The sequence below is a fragment of the Mandrillus leucophaeus genome, unplaced genomic scaffold (assembly GCF_000951045.1).
Source record: "Mandrillus leucophaeus isolate KB7577 unplaced genomic scaffold, Mleu.le_1.0 Scaffold162, whole genome shotgun sequence".
Taxonomy (NCBI): Eukaryota; Metazoa; Chordata; class Mammalia; order Primates; family Cercopithecidae; genus Mandrillus; species Mandrillus leucophaeus.
The window spans coordinates 928,495-948,850 of NW_012101610.1; the positions used below are offsets into that span (position 1 = coordinate 928,495).

At 44.3% G+C, this 20,356-nt stretch overlaps 1 protein-coding gene across 1 annotated transcript in view; it reads left to right on the forward strand.

The window, feature by feature from the left end:
- Positions 1 to 17,590, forward strand: part of PDILT (protein disulfide isomerase-like, testis expressed) — a 50,796-nt gene extending 33,206 nt beyond the window's left edge. Inside the window, exons 4-12 of the mRNA XM_011976065.1 lie at positions 945 to 1,078; positions 2,195 to 2,332; positions 4,034 to 4,144; positions 4,229 to 4,354; positions 7,455 to 7,652; positions 11,437 to 11,557; positions 14,347 to 14,525; positions 16,252 to 16,347; positions 17,345 to 17,590. Of these exons, the coding sequence (XP_011831455.1) occupies positions 945 to 1,078; positions 2,195 to 2,332; positions 4,034 to 4,144; positions 4,229 to 4,354; positions 7,455 to 7,652; positions 11,437 to 11,557; positions 14,347 to 14,525; positions 16,252 to 16,347; positions 17,345 to 17,590 (1,349 nt within the window). The remainder of the gene's footprint in view (positions 1 to 944; positions 1,079 to 2,194; positions 2,333 to 4,033; positions 4,145 to 4,228; positions 4,355 to 7,454; positions 7,653 to 11,436; positions 11,558 to 14,346; positions 14,526 to 16,251; positions 16,348 to 17,344) is intronic.
- The last annotated feature ends 2,766 nt before the right edge of the window (positions 17,591 to 20,356 follow it).

Below are 20,356 nucleotides of genomic sequence, written 5' to 3' on the forward strand. Positions count from 1 at the left end.
TTTTTTTTTTTTTTTTTTTTTTTTTGTAGAGCCGAATGTCTGACTATGTTGCCCAGACTGGTCCCAAACTCCTGGCCTTGAGTGATTTTCCTGCGTTGGTCTCCCAAAGTGCTAGAAAATAGGCATGGGCCACCATGCTTAGCTCATAAACTCATTTAAAATGTTCACTTGTAATGTTCTGTAGCAGATACAAATATATAATATTTTACATTACTTTCCATCATGTGAAACTGATAATCCTAGAAAAACACATGTTCACCTGTATGTAGCCCTCCGTACCTCTGGCTCACCAATTTGTCTTTCCAGATATGATAGATGTATCTTAATTTTAGAAGCTAAGACTTTAGTGTGCTTGACACCACCCATGCGATAGCTGAGAAATGGAAGTCAGGAGTGGATGACCTGAGAGGGCATTTGAATCTCAGCTGAGGAATGGGGGACACAGAAGGATAATAGGATTTTCCCAAGGTTACAGAGCTAGGTGGTCTTTCCAGCTATATTTTATTGAGATTTTAAAAAATAAATCAATCTTCCTGTCACCTTGGAGAATGCATAGGAAAAAAAGTCTGGAAATGCCTCCTCCTAAATTTGATCTTCAGGTTTGCTAGTTGGGTGCCTGTTGGCAGTTGAACCTTGGTTTCCTCATCTGCAAAATGGGGAGAGTAAAAGTATCTATTTCGTAGATTATTGTGAAGATTTAATACATGCAAAACATTCAGCACAGTGTCTGGGCCTCGGTAAGTGCTCAGTAACATTTAGCTGCTGTTGTTAATGTCCATGCTTGGAGCTTGGGGAAGAGGGGAATGGAGGAAGTGACCTTGGCCTTCAAGGGATGGGAGCCTGAGACGAGAAGCTTCTATGCATTAAACTAGAGAAAGACCAGCTTCTTGCTTTGGTTCGAGAGGCAACTTCTCTGGTATCCATTTGACTGTGTCTTTCTCCAGGAGTGGTTGAATCTACTGCCTTAGTCGTTTGGTTGAGACGACAAATTAGCCAGAAAGCATTTTTGTTCAACAGCAGCGAGCAGGTGGCAGAGTTTGTGACATCCAGGCCCTTGGTCATCGTTGGCTTCTTCCAGGTACTGGGGCCAAGAGGTGGGAGGAGGCTTTCAACTGGTGAAAGTGCTGTGTCTGGGAGGGGATGGGTGATGAGACTCTTCTGTTTTGGTTGCCCAATTTTCTCCATCCAATGAGCTGGTTTTTAGGGGAAGCTCCAAGGGTTCAAATGAACGGGAATGGAGAGAAAAGAGAGAAGAATGGCATCTGTACTTAATGGGTTTTAACAGTGTGGCTAATCTTCTTAGGGGTCCATTTAGAACATCACTTAATAAAAGGATATCTTAGTTTCTGGTTTCAGAGCCATTGTTCTCTGTGAGTCTGAAGGCCACCAGCTGTGCTTGGGCCAGGCCAGTTTCTCTCCCTAACCTCTTTCCAAGCATTCTCATATATGAAAATCAATAGCACAGGATAAACATGCACTCATTCGAAAATACCCCTAGAGGTGCAGTAGGAGGAGATGTTTGGGGAAGAACGTAAGTAACTTAGATATAATCATGAAATGTCTCATAATAGCCTTACATATAGATGTTTTTCATATTTATAAATAACTTGCAAATTGTTCTTGCTATTGGAGAATGAGTTTCTCGTGTGTCTTGATTCATTTGCTATAAACTGGTGACTCCTCTCCTTCTCCCAGTAGAAGGCAGAATTTGGGCATTTTATTTAATACAGAGAGAATATCTGCCTCTCTCCCTCACCCCTTGCCACTTCTTTGAGAGGTGTTTGGCCTTAATTTTCTTTCAAGCTAAAGAATGAAGGCTGAAATTCTTGATATTAAGTTCACATTTTGTATTACATGTGGTAAAATCAATTGTCTCTTGTGAAAGTAACTAAGGAATAAATGTTAAAAGTCTCAATCACTGGGCTAGAACAGCCTTTACTCTAGCAATTGGAAAAGGTCACATTTATCAATTCTCTTCGTTGATCTCTGAGGGCTTGCCTATTTTGGCTTTAGTCATAGCCAGAGAAGCGTTTTGAGTATGAAATACTCATGAAAGAGGATTTGGGTGACCCAGGCAAACCCCAGTACTTGAAAAAGTGAAGAGACGAATCAGCCACCACTGCCGTCTTTCCCTTATATAAGTCAGGCACCTTGATTTCTACCGAAGCCTTTCCAAATATCCTTTCCCAAACAGGATTTAGAGGAAGAAGTAGCAGAGTTGTTCTATGATGTGATCAAAGACTTTCCAGAGCTCACGTTTGGAGTCATAACGATTGGCAATGCCATTGGGCGTTTCCACGTCACCCTTGACAGCATCCTGGTGTTCAAAAAGGTAGGATTTTGATCCTATTGCTAGTGAGGGGGTCTCTAGTTCAAAGTAGTGGAATCGTATGAGCTTTGGGTACAAATTCTGGTTCTGCCACTTGTGAGCTCAGTGGCATTGGACTAGTTGACTTCTGTGAAGTCACAGTCTCCCAGTGTGACTCCAGCCTTTCTAGCCATTTAAGCTTCTTCTCTTTATTTAACCAGTAAATGCAGTTCATCAAGACTCAATCCTATGCCCTCTTTTCTTCTACACCATGCTTCCCCTTCTACCCTTCATCAGCAGTTACCATCTATGCTACACGCACATGTCTTATAAATATCCATCTCCAGTGAGATTCTCTAATCTGCAGACCTTTATGTGCAACCAGATGTCTCAACATGGCTAAGCCCAAAGTCATAATCTCCTCTCCAGGTCCTCTCCCAGTGTTTTCTCTTGCTCAAGGAATCATGCAACCACTTCTCCTATCCAGTTAAACAAGTCAGAAAACCCAGCCAACATTCTAACACTTCCCTCTCCTTCACCTCTCATAGGCAATCCATCACCACAACTCTACTGATTTTATAACCAAAATATCTCTTTAATCATTAATTTCTATCTTTATTGATACCATCCTAGATCAAGAGTATAAAATGAGGGAAGAAGCCTTATGCCCAGGGTTCGAAACCAGCCTGGGCAGTATAGTGAAACTACATCTTTACAAAAAAAAAAAAAGTTATTCAGGCATGGTGGCAAGTGCTTGTAGTCCTAGCTCCTCAGCAACCTGAGGCAGGAGGATTGATTGAATCTGGGAGGTTGAGGCTGCAGTGAGCTGATTAAACCACTGCACTCCAGCCTGGGCAACAGAATGAGACCCTGTCTCAAAAAGAAAAACAAGAAATAAAAAGAATAATAATGATAAAAGAAAAACTTTAGACAAGTTAAATTGAAGAGCTTAATTGAGCAAAGAACAATTCATGAATCAGGCAGCCTCCCAAGCCAGAGTAGGCTCAGATAGACTCCAGCAAAACCACATGGTGGAAGAAGATTTATGGACAGAAAAAGCAAAGTGATGTACAAAAAACAGAAGCGAGGTTCAGAAACAGCAGGTAGGATTGGTTACAGCTCAGTGTTCGCCTTAGTTTAACAATGATTGAACAGTTGGCCACCTTTGATTGGCCAAAACTCAGTGATTGGCACAAGAGTAGACTATGACGGTCTATTTACACCTCCATTTAGGTTATAGTTCACTACATATAGAGAAACGTTTAGGCCAAACTTAAAACATGTAAGGAGGCAGCTTTAGGCTAAGCTTGATTTAACACCTGTCAGTGAAGTCCTGAATCTCCTGGGACCGGGCTTGTCTTAATAGGAATGAGCTGTCAGTCATTAGTTGGAATAGTATGTGAGAAATTGCTCAGCCCTGGCACAGATATTTTAATATTTGATGGATTACAGAGCATGTCAATGGCTGGGGCCATTAAGTCAATTACACTCCTTGTGGCCTGCCACAGATCTGAGATTTTCATGACTCTCACCTACCCAGATTCCACCTACAGACTAATCTGAGCAGCCCTTCCTAGTTATTCACTACCTACATTACAGACTACACCTGACACCATTCCTCAGCACTTTCTTTTCATCCAAGGAGAAAATGGTGCTATTTATATTTATTAAATGGCTATATCATGAAAGCTACTGTCCTCCAATGTGTTTCTCCTTTGGTCCAAGGGAAAAATCGTGAACCGCCAAGAACTTATTAATGACAGTACCAACAAACAGGAACTCAATCGTGTCATAAAACAGCACCTTACAGATTTTGTGATCGAATACAACGCTGAGGTCAGTGAGTAAAGCGTCCCTAGAGGAAGGGGAGCTGGGGCCACTGTGTGTGCTTGGGATGACATACTTTCCCGGTCATTTCAGAATAAGGATCTGATTTACGAGTTGTACATCATGAGTCACATGCTGCTCTTCGTCTCCAAAAGCTCGGAGTCATTTGGAATCATAATTCAGCATTATAAGCTGGCGTCAAAGGAATTCCAAAACAAGGTTTGTAGAGTGCGCCATTGCTCTTTGGGACTCCAGGATGAGGATTCAAGGCCTACAGACCCTGAGGGCGTTTGCCTGCCCTGCTTATTATAAATTGAATCAGGAAAGATCGGCATGTGCAATTGCCTGCCGGTTTTCTGATCTGCATGTCAACGCCTCATATCATTTACTATTTAATGTTAAATATGCCTCCTCCATTCTTCCTGCCCAGTGTCTCTTCATGCCAAATCTACACTCCTTCGCTCGTCTTTGTAATAAGTCTACTCTGAGAACATGAAGGTTTGCCTGCTTTTTTGATGGATCACTAAGTGGACTCCAAACACTAAGAATGTTATCATTTGGCCGGCAGGTGGGGGGAGGAAAGACCACTGCTGTCTGAGGTCAGGGAACATGAAAGCCTGAAGGTGGGGCTTTCAGATTATCTGGCAAGTAATTGCTAAGATTCTGGGCTTTAACATTGTACAGACCCAAGTTCAAATTCTCTTTCTCTGGCAAACTACACTCAGGTGAGTTTCTTAACCCCATATTGAGGTCTCCTCATGTATGAAATGGACAGTTGTAGTAAGAATTAGAAAATATATATGTAAAGCAATGAGCTTTACAATCAGTGATGCTTTTTATTATCATCATCATCACCATTAGAAACAAATGTTTCCCCTAAGCTATTCCTATGTTTAAGGTAGTTAGCAGTACCTGAACTATGGAGACTGTTTGATTAATTTTTCTCTTCATCTTTATAGGAAGTATAATCACGGCAGGGTTTTTATTCTCTTTTGAAAAAGAAATTAATCTGAAATTAAATAAAACAATTGAGAACTTTGTAACCTAAAATAAAGCCACTAGAGTATAACATATATAATGTTCATGCTACATCCCACCACATTATTTTCAAAAAAGATGGTTCGAATCACAGAAAGAATTCCTCTTGTTAAATATATTTCTTGGGGGCTGTTTTTTTCCAATTTCACTCCAAGTTTTTGGATATAGTTAAATTGATTGCAACCCGATTGCTTTTTCTCTATTTCTCCGATTTTACAGTAGTCAATGCTTAGCCATTATTTTCTTCCATTCTTTTTAACTCTTTAATCTTCCTGGTATTTACTTTGGCTTACATCAGAAGATGAAGTTCTAAATTGCAGTCACCCTAGTGAGTTTCCCAAATGCCATTTATAAATTGTGATCCATTTCACGGCCAACGATGAACAGTTGAATGGATACTGTTTCAACAGATTGCACCTCTTATCTTACTCACCTCTGTGCTCCAGTGCCAACAGAAGGCAGCAAATATTTGTTGAAAGTACACAAGGATGGTTTTAATATGTTTGCTGTGTTTTTCAATTTCCCTGGCACCTAGAAGAGGAGCACGCAGTGGGGCCTTTAATCTGATGAATGAACGAACTGAAAGTATCTGACCCTAGGTGGTTGCAGCAGTTGCCTCCAACTCATCTCCCTACTTCCACTTTTGCTTCTTCTCTGCAACCAGAATGACCTTCTCAAAATTTTTAGCATGTCACTTTCTAGCTTACCATCCTTCAGTGGCCCACCATTATGTTCAGACTAAACCCAGGCTCCTTACTGGATCTCTGACCTCATCTTGGACAGGCTCTGACCTTGTCTCTTTTGTCTCTCTCCCTCATGGTGATGAAGCTGTTACTGGAAAGGGGTCCTGATCCAAACCCTAAGAGAGGATTCTTGGATCTCGTACCAGAAAGGATTCAGGGCCAGTTCGTAAAGTGAAAGCAAGTTTGTTAGGAAAGTAAAGGAATAAAGAATGGTCGTTCCATAGACAGAGCAGCCCCAAGGGCGGCTGGTTGCCCATTTTTATGGTTATTTCTTGATGATATGCTAAACAAGGAGTGGGTTATTCATGGCTTCCCCTTTTTAGACCATATGGGGTAACTTCCTGACATTGCCATGGCATTTGTAAACTGTCGTGGCGCTGGTGGGAGTGTTGCAGTGAGGACAACCAGAGATCACTCTTGTCACCATCTCGGTTTTGGTGGGTCTTGGCCGGCTTCTTTACTGCAACCTGTTTTATCAGCAAGGTCTTTATGATCTGTATCTTGTGCCGACCTCCTATCTCATTCTGTGACTAAGAATGCCTAAACCATCTGGGAATGCAGCCCCATAGGTCTCAGCCTCATTTTACCCAGCCTGTATTCAAGATGGAGTTGCTCTGGTTTGAACACCTCTGATGAAGCCACACTGATGTTTCTTTTCTACTCCCAGAACACGGTAAGCTCTCTAGGTGTTTGTTTTGTCTTTGGGCCTTTGCACTGGCCGTTTCCACCACCCGGAATACTGTTCTGTGACTTGTTACTATCTACTATATCCCAGTTGAAATGTGACCTCCCCAGGTTCTCCTCTTGACCACCCTACCTAATCCTGAGCCCCTACCTTACCCCATCTGGGCAGTTACTCTCTATCACATTGCCCTGTTTTATTGTCTAATTGGCACTCATTGCTGTTTGACTTTATAAGTTCATTCACTCATTTGTTGTCTGTCTTCTCCACTAGAACATAAGCTCCCTGAGGGCAGGATTTTGTCTGCTTTGGGCATGGTTGTGTCCTCATTGCTCAGTAAAATGGCTCACACATAGTAGGCACTCCATGAATATTTGTTGAATGAATGAATGAATGAACGAAGTCATGAATTTCCTTGATAGAATAATTTTGAATAATAATAACTGTCATGTATTGAACACTTTCTACCTGCCAGTTCCTGAACTAAGCCTTTCCATACATTGTCCTGTTTAATTCTCACAGAATTCTCACTGCCTAGAAGATAGGCACTGTGATAATCATTTTACAGATCACGAAACTGATGAAACAGTTTGAAACAGAATGAAACAGAATGAAAGCTCAGGGCTTCCTGATCTCCTGAAATTGTGTGGATGGAGCACAGTGCAAGGAGGCTGAAGCCAGGCTGGTGGCTACCGCCTGCCATGCATTTCGGTGCAGAGCTGCACCTGCCTTCGTTACATTTTGCAGAGGTGCTCCACAGACCCCACCATGTGCATCCCTTAGTCCACAGCCTTCCAACAGTTTTTCTCTATTGGCAAAGGATCCAGAGAGACAAGGGTTTCATTTTCTTTGGCAGATCCTTTTCATCCTTGTGAATGCAGACGAACCCAGAAATAGACGTGTCATTGAGTATTTCCGGGTCACAGAGGTCGATATACCATCTGTCCAAATCCTAAACTTGAGTTCTGACGCCAGGTACAAAATGCCTTCGGATGACATAACTTATGAAAACCTGAAGAAATTTGGCCGTAGCTTCCTGAGTAAAAATGCCAAGGTAGGTTTGTCCTTGGACAAGGTTTATCCAGAACCTCAAAATCATCTCCTTCTCATAATTCTGCTGGCTTTGATCATTCTCCTCACCTGTATGTGGAGGCAGAATAAAGATCAACTTTGTGGCTCAATGTGGGGAAATCCCCCATCTCCCCACCTCAAATCTATCCAACTTCTGACCTATCCCAAGCCTTTAGTTCCTCCACTCATTCTTAGTTGTAAAGTGGAGGCATTTCCTTTGCAGGAATTCACCATAGAAATGCAGGCACTCAGTAGGGTTAACTTGCCCTCTGAAAGGAGGCTCTTCTTCTCCTATCACCTCCAATGTGAAAGATCTACTTGGTCCAAGAGTATATGCTTGCTTTGAGGAGGAGAAGGGGGATGGAGCCACAGGGCAATCAGGACTTAGCCTCAAAAGCTTTAGGGACCTTTTGGTTGGATGGGGTTAGAAGGGGGCTCGTCTATTTTGCTGGCAGGAAGGAGAGGCTGCAGAAACACATGGAACATGTAGTCTAGTCACCCACTGTCTATGTCTCCACGGCTACTCTGCTGAGTAAGGTAACCATATTATTTATTTTCCAAATTGGGACATTATGGGAGTAAGGATTCTGGAATGGGCCAGCTGTGGTGGCTCATGCCTGTAATGCCAGCACTTTGCAAGCCTGAGGCAAGAGGCTCGCTTGAGCCCAGGAGTTCAAGACCAGCCTGGCCAACACAGCAAGATCCCATCTTGACAAAAAATTTAAAAATTAGCCAGGTGTGGTGGTGTGCATCTGTAGTCTCAGATACTTAGGAGGCTGAGGCAGGAGCATTGCTTGAGCCTAGATATCAAGGCTACAGTGAGCTACAATCACACCACTGCACTCCAGCCTGGGCCACAGAGGAAGACCTCTCCCCCCACCCCAAAAAAAATCTGGAACAATAGAAGTAAATTGAGACTCTCCAGACAAACCCAAATGATGGTCCCCTTACCTGAGTCCTCTACTGCCTTTTTGTCCATTCCCCCAGAGAGATCACTGCCCCTGCAGCCGTCTCTACGGAAGCTGTCTTGTGTGCACAGCATTTTCATGGACCAAGTGGTGAGGCTGCTGTCCTTCTTTCCACTTCCAACCCATTCTCGTTCTTCCACCTTTAGAAACCCAGATGCCTTGGATCTCATGCTTTTTGACCCTGTGCTCTCACCCCCTTGTTGCTGCCCTCTGACTATCTCCCTTCACTCTCCGAGGACGTAAGCTCCTGATGGCAGCCTTTCCCTAAGCCCCAACTCTGCCATCATTTCCAGAGATGTCAGTGTCCACAACCCTGGTCTCCTCCAGCAGCTGATGTGTCCATGCCATGTCGGCTCCCTGCTACCATGCCCACAACCTGGAGATTGCAGCACCTCCCAATGCCTGACTTTCCCTCCAGGACACACATGGCTACGATTCCTCATCCTTCTCATTGTCCCCAACCTCCTGATCCCATTTCTCTTTAGTACCCCGTCTGCGAACTTGCATTCCATCATTCATTGCTCTGATGATGATTCCCTTAACTCTTTTATCCCCTCCATCTTCCACCTCCTCTACAGCCCATAGTACTCACTAGGCAAAGTTCCAACTCTGGCTGAACCCCCTTAACTTCCCTGCTTCCAGACCAACATCACCACAAGGGTAGCTGGCTTCATGGCATTGCAAACTAGCCTCCCATGGACTTTGAGAAAATCCTGGCATCCACATAGAAATTTCTGTTGGTGTGTTCATTTTTAAATCTCAGAGTGTCTCTGTCCTCATATCCCATTCCCACCCACTCTTGGCCGAGCACTCTACCCCTAGATCACTAAGAAAATAGATGTCTTCACAGTGGGTCCTCCTCACTTTCCATCACCATGTCTTAAATCCTACCTGGAATACTACCCATCCTCTCTCTCTCTCCCTTGCAGTTAGATCTGAGGTGGTGTCTGTCTTCCTCTGAAAGGCCAACATGTCTTCTTATGCTGTTAGAGCAGAGATGGGCATCCTCTACAAGACCTATGAGATCCACCTGATCTGAGCCATTCCCCACAATTGTCACCATCTTCTATCTTCCATGCCCCATGGCTGCCCCATTTGTGCTCCCACTGATAGAATCTTTAAGTGCTTTCCAGAGGCTGGAGGGGGTGCGGTGAGGGAGGACCCTGTGGAAGAAGAGGCTGTGAGCCAGACAGAGGCTGCATAGTAAGAACCAACATGGTGAAACCCCGTCTCTACAAAAAATACAAAACACTAGCCGGGCGTGGTGGCACACACCTGTAGTCCCAGTTACTCAGGAGCCTGAGGCAGGAGAATCACTTGAACCCAGGAGGTGGAGGTTGCAGTGAGCCCAGATGCCACCACTGCACTCCAGCCTGGGTGACAGAGTGAGACTCTGTCTCCAAAAAAAAAAAAAAAGAAGAATTTGGTTTCCTAAGAGCAATGTTAGAAGCCAGATTTGGTGAAAATAGAGCCCTGCTTATAAAGAATAAAGGTGTGGGAGAACTGGGAGGAGATGCGGGGAGAACATCTGGAGGTTCTTCTGGCAATCGAGATGAGAGACAGAGGCAACCTGGATTTGGCCAGTAACTGTGCAGATGGAGAAAAGGATGTGGATTCAGGAGACATTCAGGAGGCAATGATTGTAGATAAAAAATTTGTTTTGAGATTTCCAACACTTACTTCAAAGCGAAGCAAAAGGTGAGCTCATTTTTTGTTCATTCATTTGCAAAACATTTATTGAGGATCTACTATGTAGCAGGCAGTGGATACTCAATGGCAAGGAAAGAAAAATCTCTTCTGACATTCCATCTAGTATGGTAGAGACACATTAATCAAATAACTAGAAAAATAAATATAAATAGAAAACCTGAATAAGTTACAAGGAAAAATGCTAAGTGTTATGAGAATTTATGGCAGCGAGTCCTCATCTAGACCAGGGGAGGGTCAAGGAAGTCCTCCCTTGGGCCATTCTGAGGCATACATTTTGAGTTACCCAGATGAAGAAGGGAGGGTAGGAATCAGGAGTGGGGAGGCCTGTCAGCCGGAAGGAACAGTGTTAACGAAGGCCTGAGCTGGGAGGAAGGTTGGCCATTTGGATAAACTGAAGACCAACATGGCTGAGGAAAGAAAAGAGAAGACTTCCTTTATTGCAGGGACCAATCAAAGTGTGATCAAGGTTTCATAAGTCATGTAAGTGGTCTTGATCTTGATTCTTAGAGTAATTGAGGACAACTAATTTTTTTTTTTTTTGAGATGAAGTCTTGCTCTGTCAACCAGCCTGGCGTGCAGTAGCACAATCTTTGCTCACTGCAACTTCCGCCTCCCGGGTTCAAGCAATTCTCCTGCCTCAGCCTCCCGAGTAGCTGGGATTACAGGTGCATGCCACCATACCCAGCTAATATTTGTATTTTTTCTTTTTTTAGTAGAGACGAGGTTTCACCATGTTGGCCAGGCTGGTCTCAAACTCCTGACTTCATGATCCGCCCGCCTTGGCCTCCCAAAGTGCTGTGATTGCAGGCGTGAGCCACTGCACCCGGTTTAAAGCTTCTTTTAATAAAATCTGAGAAATCTATCCCAGTTTCAAGCTTTGTCTGCTCCTTAGTCCCCTGACCGCAAATTGCCCTGAACCATCCAGGGTTGACATCAAGCTCATGATCCATCTCAGTATTTCAGACTCTTTTCTAAGGCTCTTGTGAAAAGACACAAGAAAACCTTTAGCTGTTTCCAGTCAGGGTGGGGAGGCCCACAACTTCGAAACCCTTTCTGAAGATTCTTAGGCCTGTCAAATATGCTTCCTAGAAACATCAATCCAGTGAAGAGATTCCAAAGCACTGGGACCAGGGACTGGTTAAGCAGCTCGTGGGGAAGAACTTCAACATAGTCGTCTTTGACAAAGAAAAGGACGTGTTTGTGATGTTCTGTAAGTACCTTCAAGAGGGGTTGGGAGGCAACAGGTGCCAAAATTATGTTTCAGCTGTTTCTCCTGAATTCTTCGGCATTGAAATCTCTAAAACCCATCAATGCACCATGCCAAGGATGGTCTTCAGATACCCAAAGAGATTGACTCAAGATGCTATCAGGAACAATGCAACTCTGTCCCCCAGAAATGTAATTCTTGGAATGTATGCAACGCCTTCCATATAACCCAGGCCTGTGGCCATTTCTAAAAACAATAATGCTGATGGCTAACAATGTTTGATTGGATGCTGTAGTATATTGGGCTTTATTCTAAGCCATTGCATACATTATCTCATTTATTCCTTACAACATCCTTTTGAAAGTAGCTACTTTTATTGCTCTGACTTTGCAGATGACTAAATAGAGTCTCCGGGAGGTGAAGACATTTTTTCCAGTATCTTGTAGCCAGTAAGTGCTGGAACTGGGATTTGAATTTAGGCATCTGATTCTAGCACCTACACTCCTAACTGCTGTACAGGATTTCTTTGCTTCTGGCTTTAGATTACTTGTCAAATGGCCCATAGGAGGTGGGGACCCCAATCCTTCATGTACAGTACTTAGCCCGTCTGACATTTTGTAAGCACTTGATAAGTGAAAATTGCTACTGCTGTTGTTATTTCTATTATTATAATTACTTCCAGGGCTCGCCTAAGAACTCTTGCCCTTTTCCCATTGTTTCTGATTTGCACGTGAGAGAAAAAGCCAGAGATGTTCTCTCCCACACTGAGACACAGAGAAAGGTGATACTGAAGTTCCTTCAGACATCTCTTTATTTTAACATTTAATGAGCCCTTACAATGAGTCAAGCATGAGTTTGCTATTGACACACCTGCTCTAAGGAGCTGTGTGACAAGTTTGTGAGGAAGGTATACTGGTTTTCCCCATGTCACAGATCAGGGAACCCCACCGCAGAGAGGTTAATGACCTTACCCTAGGTCACACAGTAAGTAGCAAGACAAGAAGTTTAACGCAAGCTCTAATGCTATTACTTTCTTGAGGGTAAGGCAAGGGCTACACTGCATCATGCAGTCCTTTTACAATCACTCTGAAAGGGACCCTTATTCACAGAGTGAGGTGCTTAAGGTCTGTGGCTGAATCACCAAGATCCGCTACCTAGGTGCAGCCATTCTGTACTTACGTCACACCCAGAGTTATGAGACTGTCTTATTTCATTTTGATAAAAGGCAAAATCAGCTTCATTTTCTTGGAAGTAGTGCTACGGGATTGGCCCCCTGGGGCTGCAACCATTATGCCCCCTCCTGTTCTGACCCAGGACCCGCTGAGTGCCAGTGGGGCTGCCAGAGATGCTGCAGGCATCGGGGATGGCCATGAAGACACTTGGCTTGTAAATGGGGGATGATCATCCGAAGGTGGCGTGTCTGGGGGCTTTTGAGGCCATTTCTCTTACAGAGCCAGAAACTGAGCTTTGAGCTCTAATAGAAGGACAAGCAGGTAAGGTTTGCTTTCTCTTGGATTGGAGCAGGTCTCTGGTTTCCAGAGGCCCAGGAGCCTGGACCACATTCAAAGACCAAAGAACTGTCCACAAGAAAGTTCAGTGTCCCCTGTCCAAGTGCAGTTACTCAAGAGTAGTTACTATACCTGTCACACTTCTTGGGGATATTCTCCTCCACTGAATTTTATATGTATAATGACATGACATGTAATTGCATATACATGACATGACATAACATAACATATATATGTTATGTTATATTAATCTCTATCTGTGGTATAGTGGTCACTAGTCAAAGCAGCCTGTCTTTAAACCCCACTTCTTCTGCTTAACTACTCTGATCTGAAAAGTGAAATTACTGCATAACTTTGGGCAAGTTCCCAAACTTCTATTGTGAAAAACCTCTGTGCTATAATGCATATGCACGCACACACACACACACACACACACACACACACACTTTTCGGCATAACATAAAAAGTCATCTAGCATAAATATTGTTCTTGGCTTTCTTCTTCTACTAGAGTGGAACACTATGTTAAAAGAAAGGAATTTGAAAAAAAGAAAAAAAGCAAGCTGGGCACAGTGGCACAAGCCTGTAGCCCCAGCAACTCAGGAAGCTGAGATGGAAGGATTTCTTGAGCCCAGGAATTTGAGTTTGAGCCCAACCTGGGCAACATAGCAAAACCTTGCCTCTAAAAAGCAAAACAAAAAAATAAAAGAAAACATGAACACACCAAAAATGTTAGTATTTAGGTAGAAGAGAACTAAGCAATTTTTTTCTTTTTCTTTTTTTTTTGTTTCGTTTTTGAGGTGGAGTCCTTCTCTGTCACCCAGGCTGGAGTGCAGTGGTGCAATCTCAGCTCATTGCAACCTCTTCCTCCCAGGTTCAAGTGATTCTCCTGCCTCAGCCTCCTGAGAAGCTGGGATTACAGGCGCATGCCACCATGCTAGGCTAATTTTTGTATTTTTAGTAGAGATGTGGTTTCACCACATTGGTCAGGCTGGTCTTGAACTCCTGACCTTGTGTTCCACCAGCCTCAACCTCCCAAAGTGCTGGGATTACAGGCATGAGCCACCGCACCCGGCCAAAGCTATCTTTTTCTAATTTATCGAATAACAATCAGGTACTATGGCTGAAATGTAAACATAACCTGATATATGATTAAAAGAAAGAGGGAGTGCAATTGGCAAAACAGCAGGACCACAAGTGGAACACAGCGATGCCATGTGTTGGGTGGCGCCAGCTTTCTGGATCTTCATCAATGTGAGTCTGAGCCATGGCCCTTCTCTTCCAGATGCACCCTGGTCTAAAAAGTGCAAGATGTTGTTCCCGCTGTTGGAGGAACTAGGCCGAAAGTATCAAAACCACTCCACGATCATCATTGCCAAGATCGACATCACAGCAAATGACATTCAGCTGATGTACCTGGACCGGTACCCATTCTTCAGGCTGTTTCCCACCGACTCTCAACAAGTGAGGGGCTCTTGGGACACACATGGCTGAAAACAATGTTATGTTATTATCAGGGACTCAGTTTCTCCCTACCTCCAGCTGCGCTTTCTACCAAACCAGTTTTATTCTCAGCTGCGGCCACTATCCATCCTCTAACATTCAAGTTCAAAGAATATTTTCCAGTAGTTTGCACCAAAGTCCTGAGACTCACTATCATTGGGTGTAGCTTGCATATCCCTGACCCAATCACTGTGGCTAAGTGGATGTGGATGTTTTGATGGGCAAGCCTGGTTTATACGGTTCCTACTAGTATTGGGCCTAAGCTCTACCCTAACTATATGAAATAAGGTGGGAGGAATCTCCATGAGAATATTGGATGTGGGGTATTACTAGATGAAGGAAAAAATACATGCTAGAGACAAACAATGTCATTTCCACCTTGGGATTACAGTCATCAGCCATAACCAGTGTTGATAGAACCCACTCTCCATGCCATGTTCATGCATGGGAAAGAGCATCAGTCAAAGAAATGTGAGCCCAGGTTTCTGCTCCTTAGAAGAGTATGGATGAATGCAATTGAAATCAAGGGGGAGCAAGAGATTCTGGAGGGCAGATATGGCTGCAAGTCTCCATGCAGACCCAGTACTCCGGAGAATGGTGGGGACTATGTGCTACAGGTAGGAAGTGTAGTCTGAACAAAGAGGTGGGCAGAAGGGTGACCCAGCACTGTGGCAAGATTCCATTGTGACCCACTCTTTGCTCAGTCTGCACTGCAGAGGATGCATGTCAGGGAGTTGTGCAACTGAGGCTGGGCTGAGAGGATGAGGCTAAGGTCATAATCTCAAATTATCTGAAGAAGTTTGGGTGACCCCTGGACATGACGAAGCTTCTGAACTTTCCTAAAGAGGAAAGGGGGTCGGGCGCGGTGCCTCATGCCTGTAATCTCATTACATTAGGAGGCTGAGGCAGTTGGATCATGAGGTCAAGAGATCCAGACCATCCTGGCCAACATGGTAAACCCCATCTCTACTAAAAATATAAAATTAGCCAGGCATGGTGGCGCATGCCTGTAGTCCCAAGTACCCAGGAGGCTGAGGCAGGGGATTGCTTGAACCCAGGAGGCGGAGGTTGCAGTGAGCTGGGATCGCGCCACTGCACTCCAGCCTGGTGACAGAGCAAGATTCCGTCAAAAAAAAAAAAAAAAAAAAAAAAAAAGGGAAAGAGAACGTATGATAACGGAGCACTGACCATATGCCAGATGCTTTTGAAAATAACTATTCTTCCTCTTATTATTGTCACTATGATAGCAATAATAATAATAACAAACGCCTATAGTGCTCATCACGAACCAGGTGCTGTTTTCCGTACTTCACATACATCGCTTTGTTTTATCCTTTTAACAATCCTACGAGGTAGGTACTATTTTGTCTCCATATTAGAGATGGGAAAACTGAGTCAGAGAAATTAAATAACCAGACCACACTGCAGTAATGCAGCCAAAGTTTAAGGCTTCGCTGTGTGGTTTTACAGTCCATGCTTTCATCTACTACATAACAACCCTATGACAGAGGCATTTTTGTTATTCTTCCCTTGGAGCCATGGCACTGGAGGCTAAGACAAGTTAAGGAACCTGCATAACATACTCGGGGTTGTTAGGAATTTGACCCTGGGTTTACCTAGGTAGCAATCCTCGAGCATCTCTTCGGGAAGAGGATCCCATCCTGACCCTGTTCCATTTTCTTCCTAGGCTGTCCTGTATAAGGGAGAACATACACTGAAGGGCTTCTCTGACTTCCTGGAAAGCCACATCAAAACTAGGATTGAGGATGAGGATGAGGATGAGGTAAGGGGCAACAGAAACACCTTGGGTTATTCTGTCCCACACAGAATCCCTAGGAACTCAATGGATGACAAAAGAGTGTGCTTAGAGTTACATAATCTCGGGAGATGGTTGAGGATGGATGGAGAGCCATCCAGTTTGGGTGACTCTACTAGTCACCTTTATTTCAAAGGCACTTACTATGGGAAGCAGAAAGGGCAGACTTTAGAAACATCTAGAAAGACCGAGGCTCTGAGGTAACACACAGCTGCTTGCCTTGGGCCGCTCCCCTGGGACTGACCAGATGTCTTGGTGGGATTCTGTCCTCTAGCATTACTCTCCTGATGCATGAGACCACAGCCTGCTTTCTCCCCTAGCCATGCCTCAGTGAGGCCCTCTGCTGGACAGTGCCATCTGTATTAATTAAGACTTTCCGCTGGAAATTCTAGACACTACTCTTTGCTTTAAGCAACAATGGGAATTTATCCCATATAACTAGTAGAACATCAGGTGTGGGTGGATCCAGAACCCAGGCTTGCTTTCTATCTTCCCATCTCTGTTTTCCACTATGTTGGTTTCATTCTCAAGTAGTCATTTCCCCACGGAAGTTCAAAGATTACACTACAGCTCCAAACTAACATCCTCCCAGTTTAGAAAGCAAGCAACTACTTCTTAGATGTCCCAGAAAATGTCCTGGACAGAGATCTCATTAGCTAAGACTGGTCACTTGTCCAGTCCTGGAGCTAGTGGTGCAGGAGCCACATCTATAGACTTAGAACCTTTGGTTCCTCCCAAGGTCCTCTTACCTGAAGGGTGAAACCACAGTTGAGCATTTTACCACCCAAACCAAATGGATCTTTAGCATCTATGAAAACCCTGCAGTCCAAAGACTGATTCTCTCTGGGCACTTTCAGAAGAAGTAGCCTTTACTACTACAACCACAGTGATCACATATTTCTTGTCTATTTCTTTCTCCCTTTCTTCCCTCCCTCCCTTCTTCTTTCCACCTTTTGTTTCATAGCTATTGTCTGTTGAACAAAACGAAGTGATAGAAGAGGAAGTGCCAGCTAAGGAAAAGGAGGTGCCTATGACGAAGAAAGAGTTACCTGAACAGCAGTCACCTGAGCTGAAGAACGTGACCAAGCATGTATCCAAGCTGGAAGAGTCCGCTGGGAAGAAGAAAACATCTGAGGAGGTGGTGGTGGTGGCCAAACCAAAGGGACCTCCAACGCAAAAGAAGAAACCAAAAGTCAAGGAAGAACTGTAGCTTCTCCAATACCAGGGAAAAAGATGCTCATCTTCCAGATCCTGGCATCATTTTCTGAGTGGATTGATTCCAATAAAAGCATATATATTGTGGTAGGGTAGGTGGGGCAGGGGTGGGGCTGGATAATAAAACCTCTGAAGGTCCTTGGCTCTGTTTTACTCATGACCTCTTTTTCCTGGTTGGTGCTCTCTTAGAAGAACTGTGTGACCTGGATTTCAGACAGGACTGCAAGGGAAGCCACAGTAGCAACATTCAATGAGTGTGTGCAACATGCTCGGCATTCATCTAGTTCTCACACCATCACTGAACTGGGGTTCATTAACCCCATTTTATAGATGGGAAAAACTGAGGGACAGAGAGGTTAAGCAACCAGTCAGGATCACACAGGTGCAAAGCTGTTGAGATGCAACCAATCCCAGGCAATCGCACTCCGAAGACTGTGCACTTAACCACTATGCTACCGTCTCCTACCAGGTTAGGTGTCCCGAGAGTCTGGCTCAGTCTTTCAAATGAGGTGGATTGATTGTCTTACGCTTCATTTGGGCACAGTAAGAAAACGATCGAATCCCAAACCTGTCCCCAGACTTCCACATCTCAGTAAGTGGCCCATTCACTCCAGCAATCACTCCAGAATCATCAACAACTGCCTTTTTCTTTCTTCCTTCCTTTTTTTTTTTTTTCTTTTTTTGGAGACAGGTCTCACTCTGTCACCCAGGCTACCCTATCCAGCCCCCCACCTACCCTACCACAATGATATATGCTTTTATTGGAATCAATCCACTCAGTGCAGTGGCATGAACAAGGCTCACTGCAGCATCAACCTCCTGGGCTCAAATGATCCTCCTGTCTCAGCCCCGCAAGTAGCTGGGACTACAGGCATGCACCACCACGCCTGGCTACTTTCTGTATATTTTTGGAGAGATGGGGTTTCACCTTGTTGCTCAGGCTGGTCTTGAACTCCTGAGCTCAGGCAACGCACCTGCCTTGACCTCCGAAAGTGCTGGGCTCAACTGCCTTCTTTTACTATCATAAAAGTAGCTTATCCATCCATGTGATTCCACCCACTTCCCTTCATCTCTCCACTAACTGTCACCCACCATTTCTCAGCTGAAGTCTCCTAACCGGTCTTTTTGCTGCCCCTCTGTACCTCCCTCCCAGCACCCACCCTAAACCCCTCCATATTCCATACAGCCACTGAGGCCATCTTTTAAAAAGCCAGAGCCGTAAGCACTTACAACAGCACGTTGTTTAATTCTGTAATGTAGGGGTCCCCAGCTCCTTGATCGCTGACCGGTATGGGTAGGTGTCCTGTTAGGAGCCCAGCAGCACAGCAGGAGGTGAGCGCCCAGTGAGTGAGCTTTACCGCCTGAGCTCTGCCTGGGTATTAGACTCTTATAGGAGCCTGAACCCTATTGTGAACTGGGCATACGAGGAATCTAGGTTGCTGGCTCCTTATGAGAATCTAATCCCTGATGATCTGGCTTTAGATCTGTGCCGTTCAATGGTTTCATCCCACTTCTTATTTCCTAGTTTCACAACATTTCCCTCCTGACCCCCCCACCACACTCTCCTACTTCCCCCCTCCCCACCTTCCCACTCCCATCCTTGGAAAAATTGTCTTCCAGGAAACCTGTCCCTGATACCAAAAAGATTGGGGACCGCTGCTATAATGGCATCTTTATTGCTTTTAGAATAAAATCTAGCCTGCCTACCACGCCTTCAACACTTTGAAAGGTCTGGCCCCACAGATCTCTCCCTCTCCCCCTCACGTTTTCGGCTCCAGCCATACTTGCTGTCTGCTCTTTGAACAAGCCAAATTCACTCTCTCTCTCTTCATGTTCCCTCTGCCTAAATGTACTTGCTTCAAAATACATTCCCCCAGGTCCTCACACAGCTGTGACTTTTTAATGGTTCAAATCTCAGCTCACCTGTCACCACCTCCAAAAGGCATTCCTGGAGACCAGTAATGGAAAGAATCTTATTTTGTTGTGCAATGATATATTGCCTGATTCTTCTCCAATTAATATGTAAGCCCCATGAAAGCAGATATACTTGGTTTTTTTTTTTTCTTGCTATATTCCCTTTGCCTAGAATTCTGCTTGGCACATAGTAGATACTCAATAAATGCTCATGGATCAATACAAAATTCCATTTTAGGGGAGAGATACATAATTTCATAGTCATCCCAAAAGGTAGAGGTGCTGACAGTGTCGTCCCCAGATCCAAACTGGAATCTGTATTAGTTCCCCGTTGTTGCTCTTACAAATTAACACTTAGTGGCTTAAAACAACACAAACTCTCTTAGAGTTCTGGAGACTAGAAATTAGAAATCAATTCCACTGGACTAAATTCCCGATGTCATCAGACTTAGTCCCTTTTGGATGAATTCCCTGCTATGCCTTTTCTAGCTTCTGGGAGGCCCCTGCATTCCTTGGTTCATGGTTCTGTCCTAGAATCACTCTGACTTTTGGTTTCATCCTCATACCTACTTCCTGACTCCTCCTGCATCACTTTTATAAGCACCACTGTGACTGCATCCAGGCTGCCCAGACAACCTCTCCATCTCAGGATCATAAGGCAACACTCACAGGTTTGGGGATTCAGAGGTAGACGTATTTGGGGGTCATTATTCAGCTTACCACAGGTTTACCTCACTGATTTGTGTCATTCATTTCAGCCAGGCCTTCTCTTGAGAAAAGAAGGGCAGCATTCTTTTAGAAATTGAGGTCTCTAGGAACCACCTGGGTGCCTCCACTCCTCACCCGT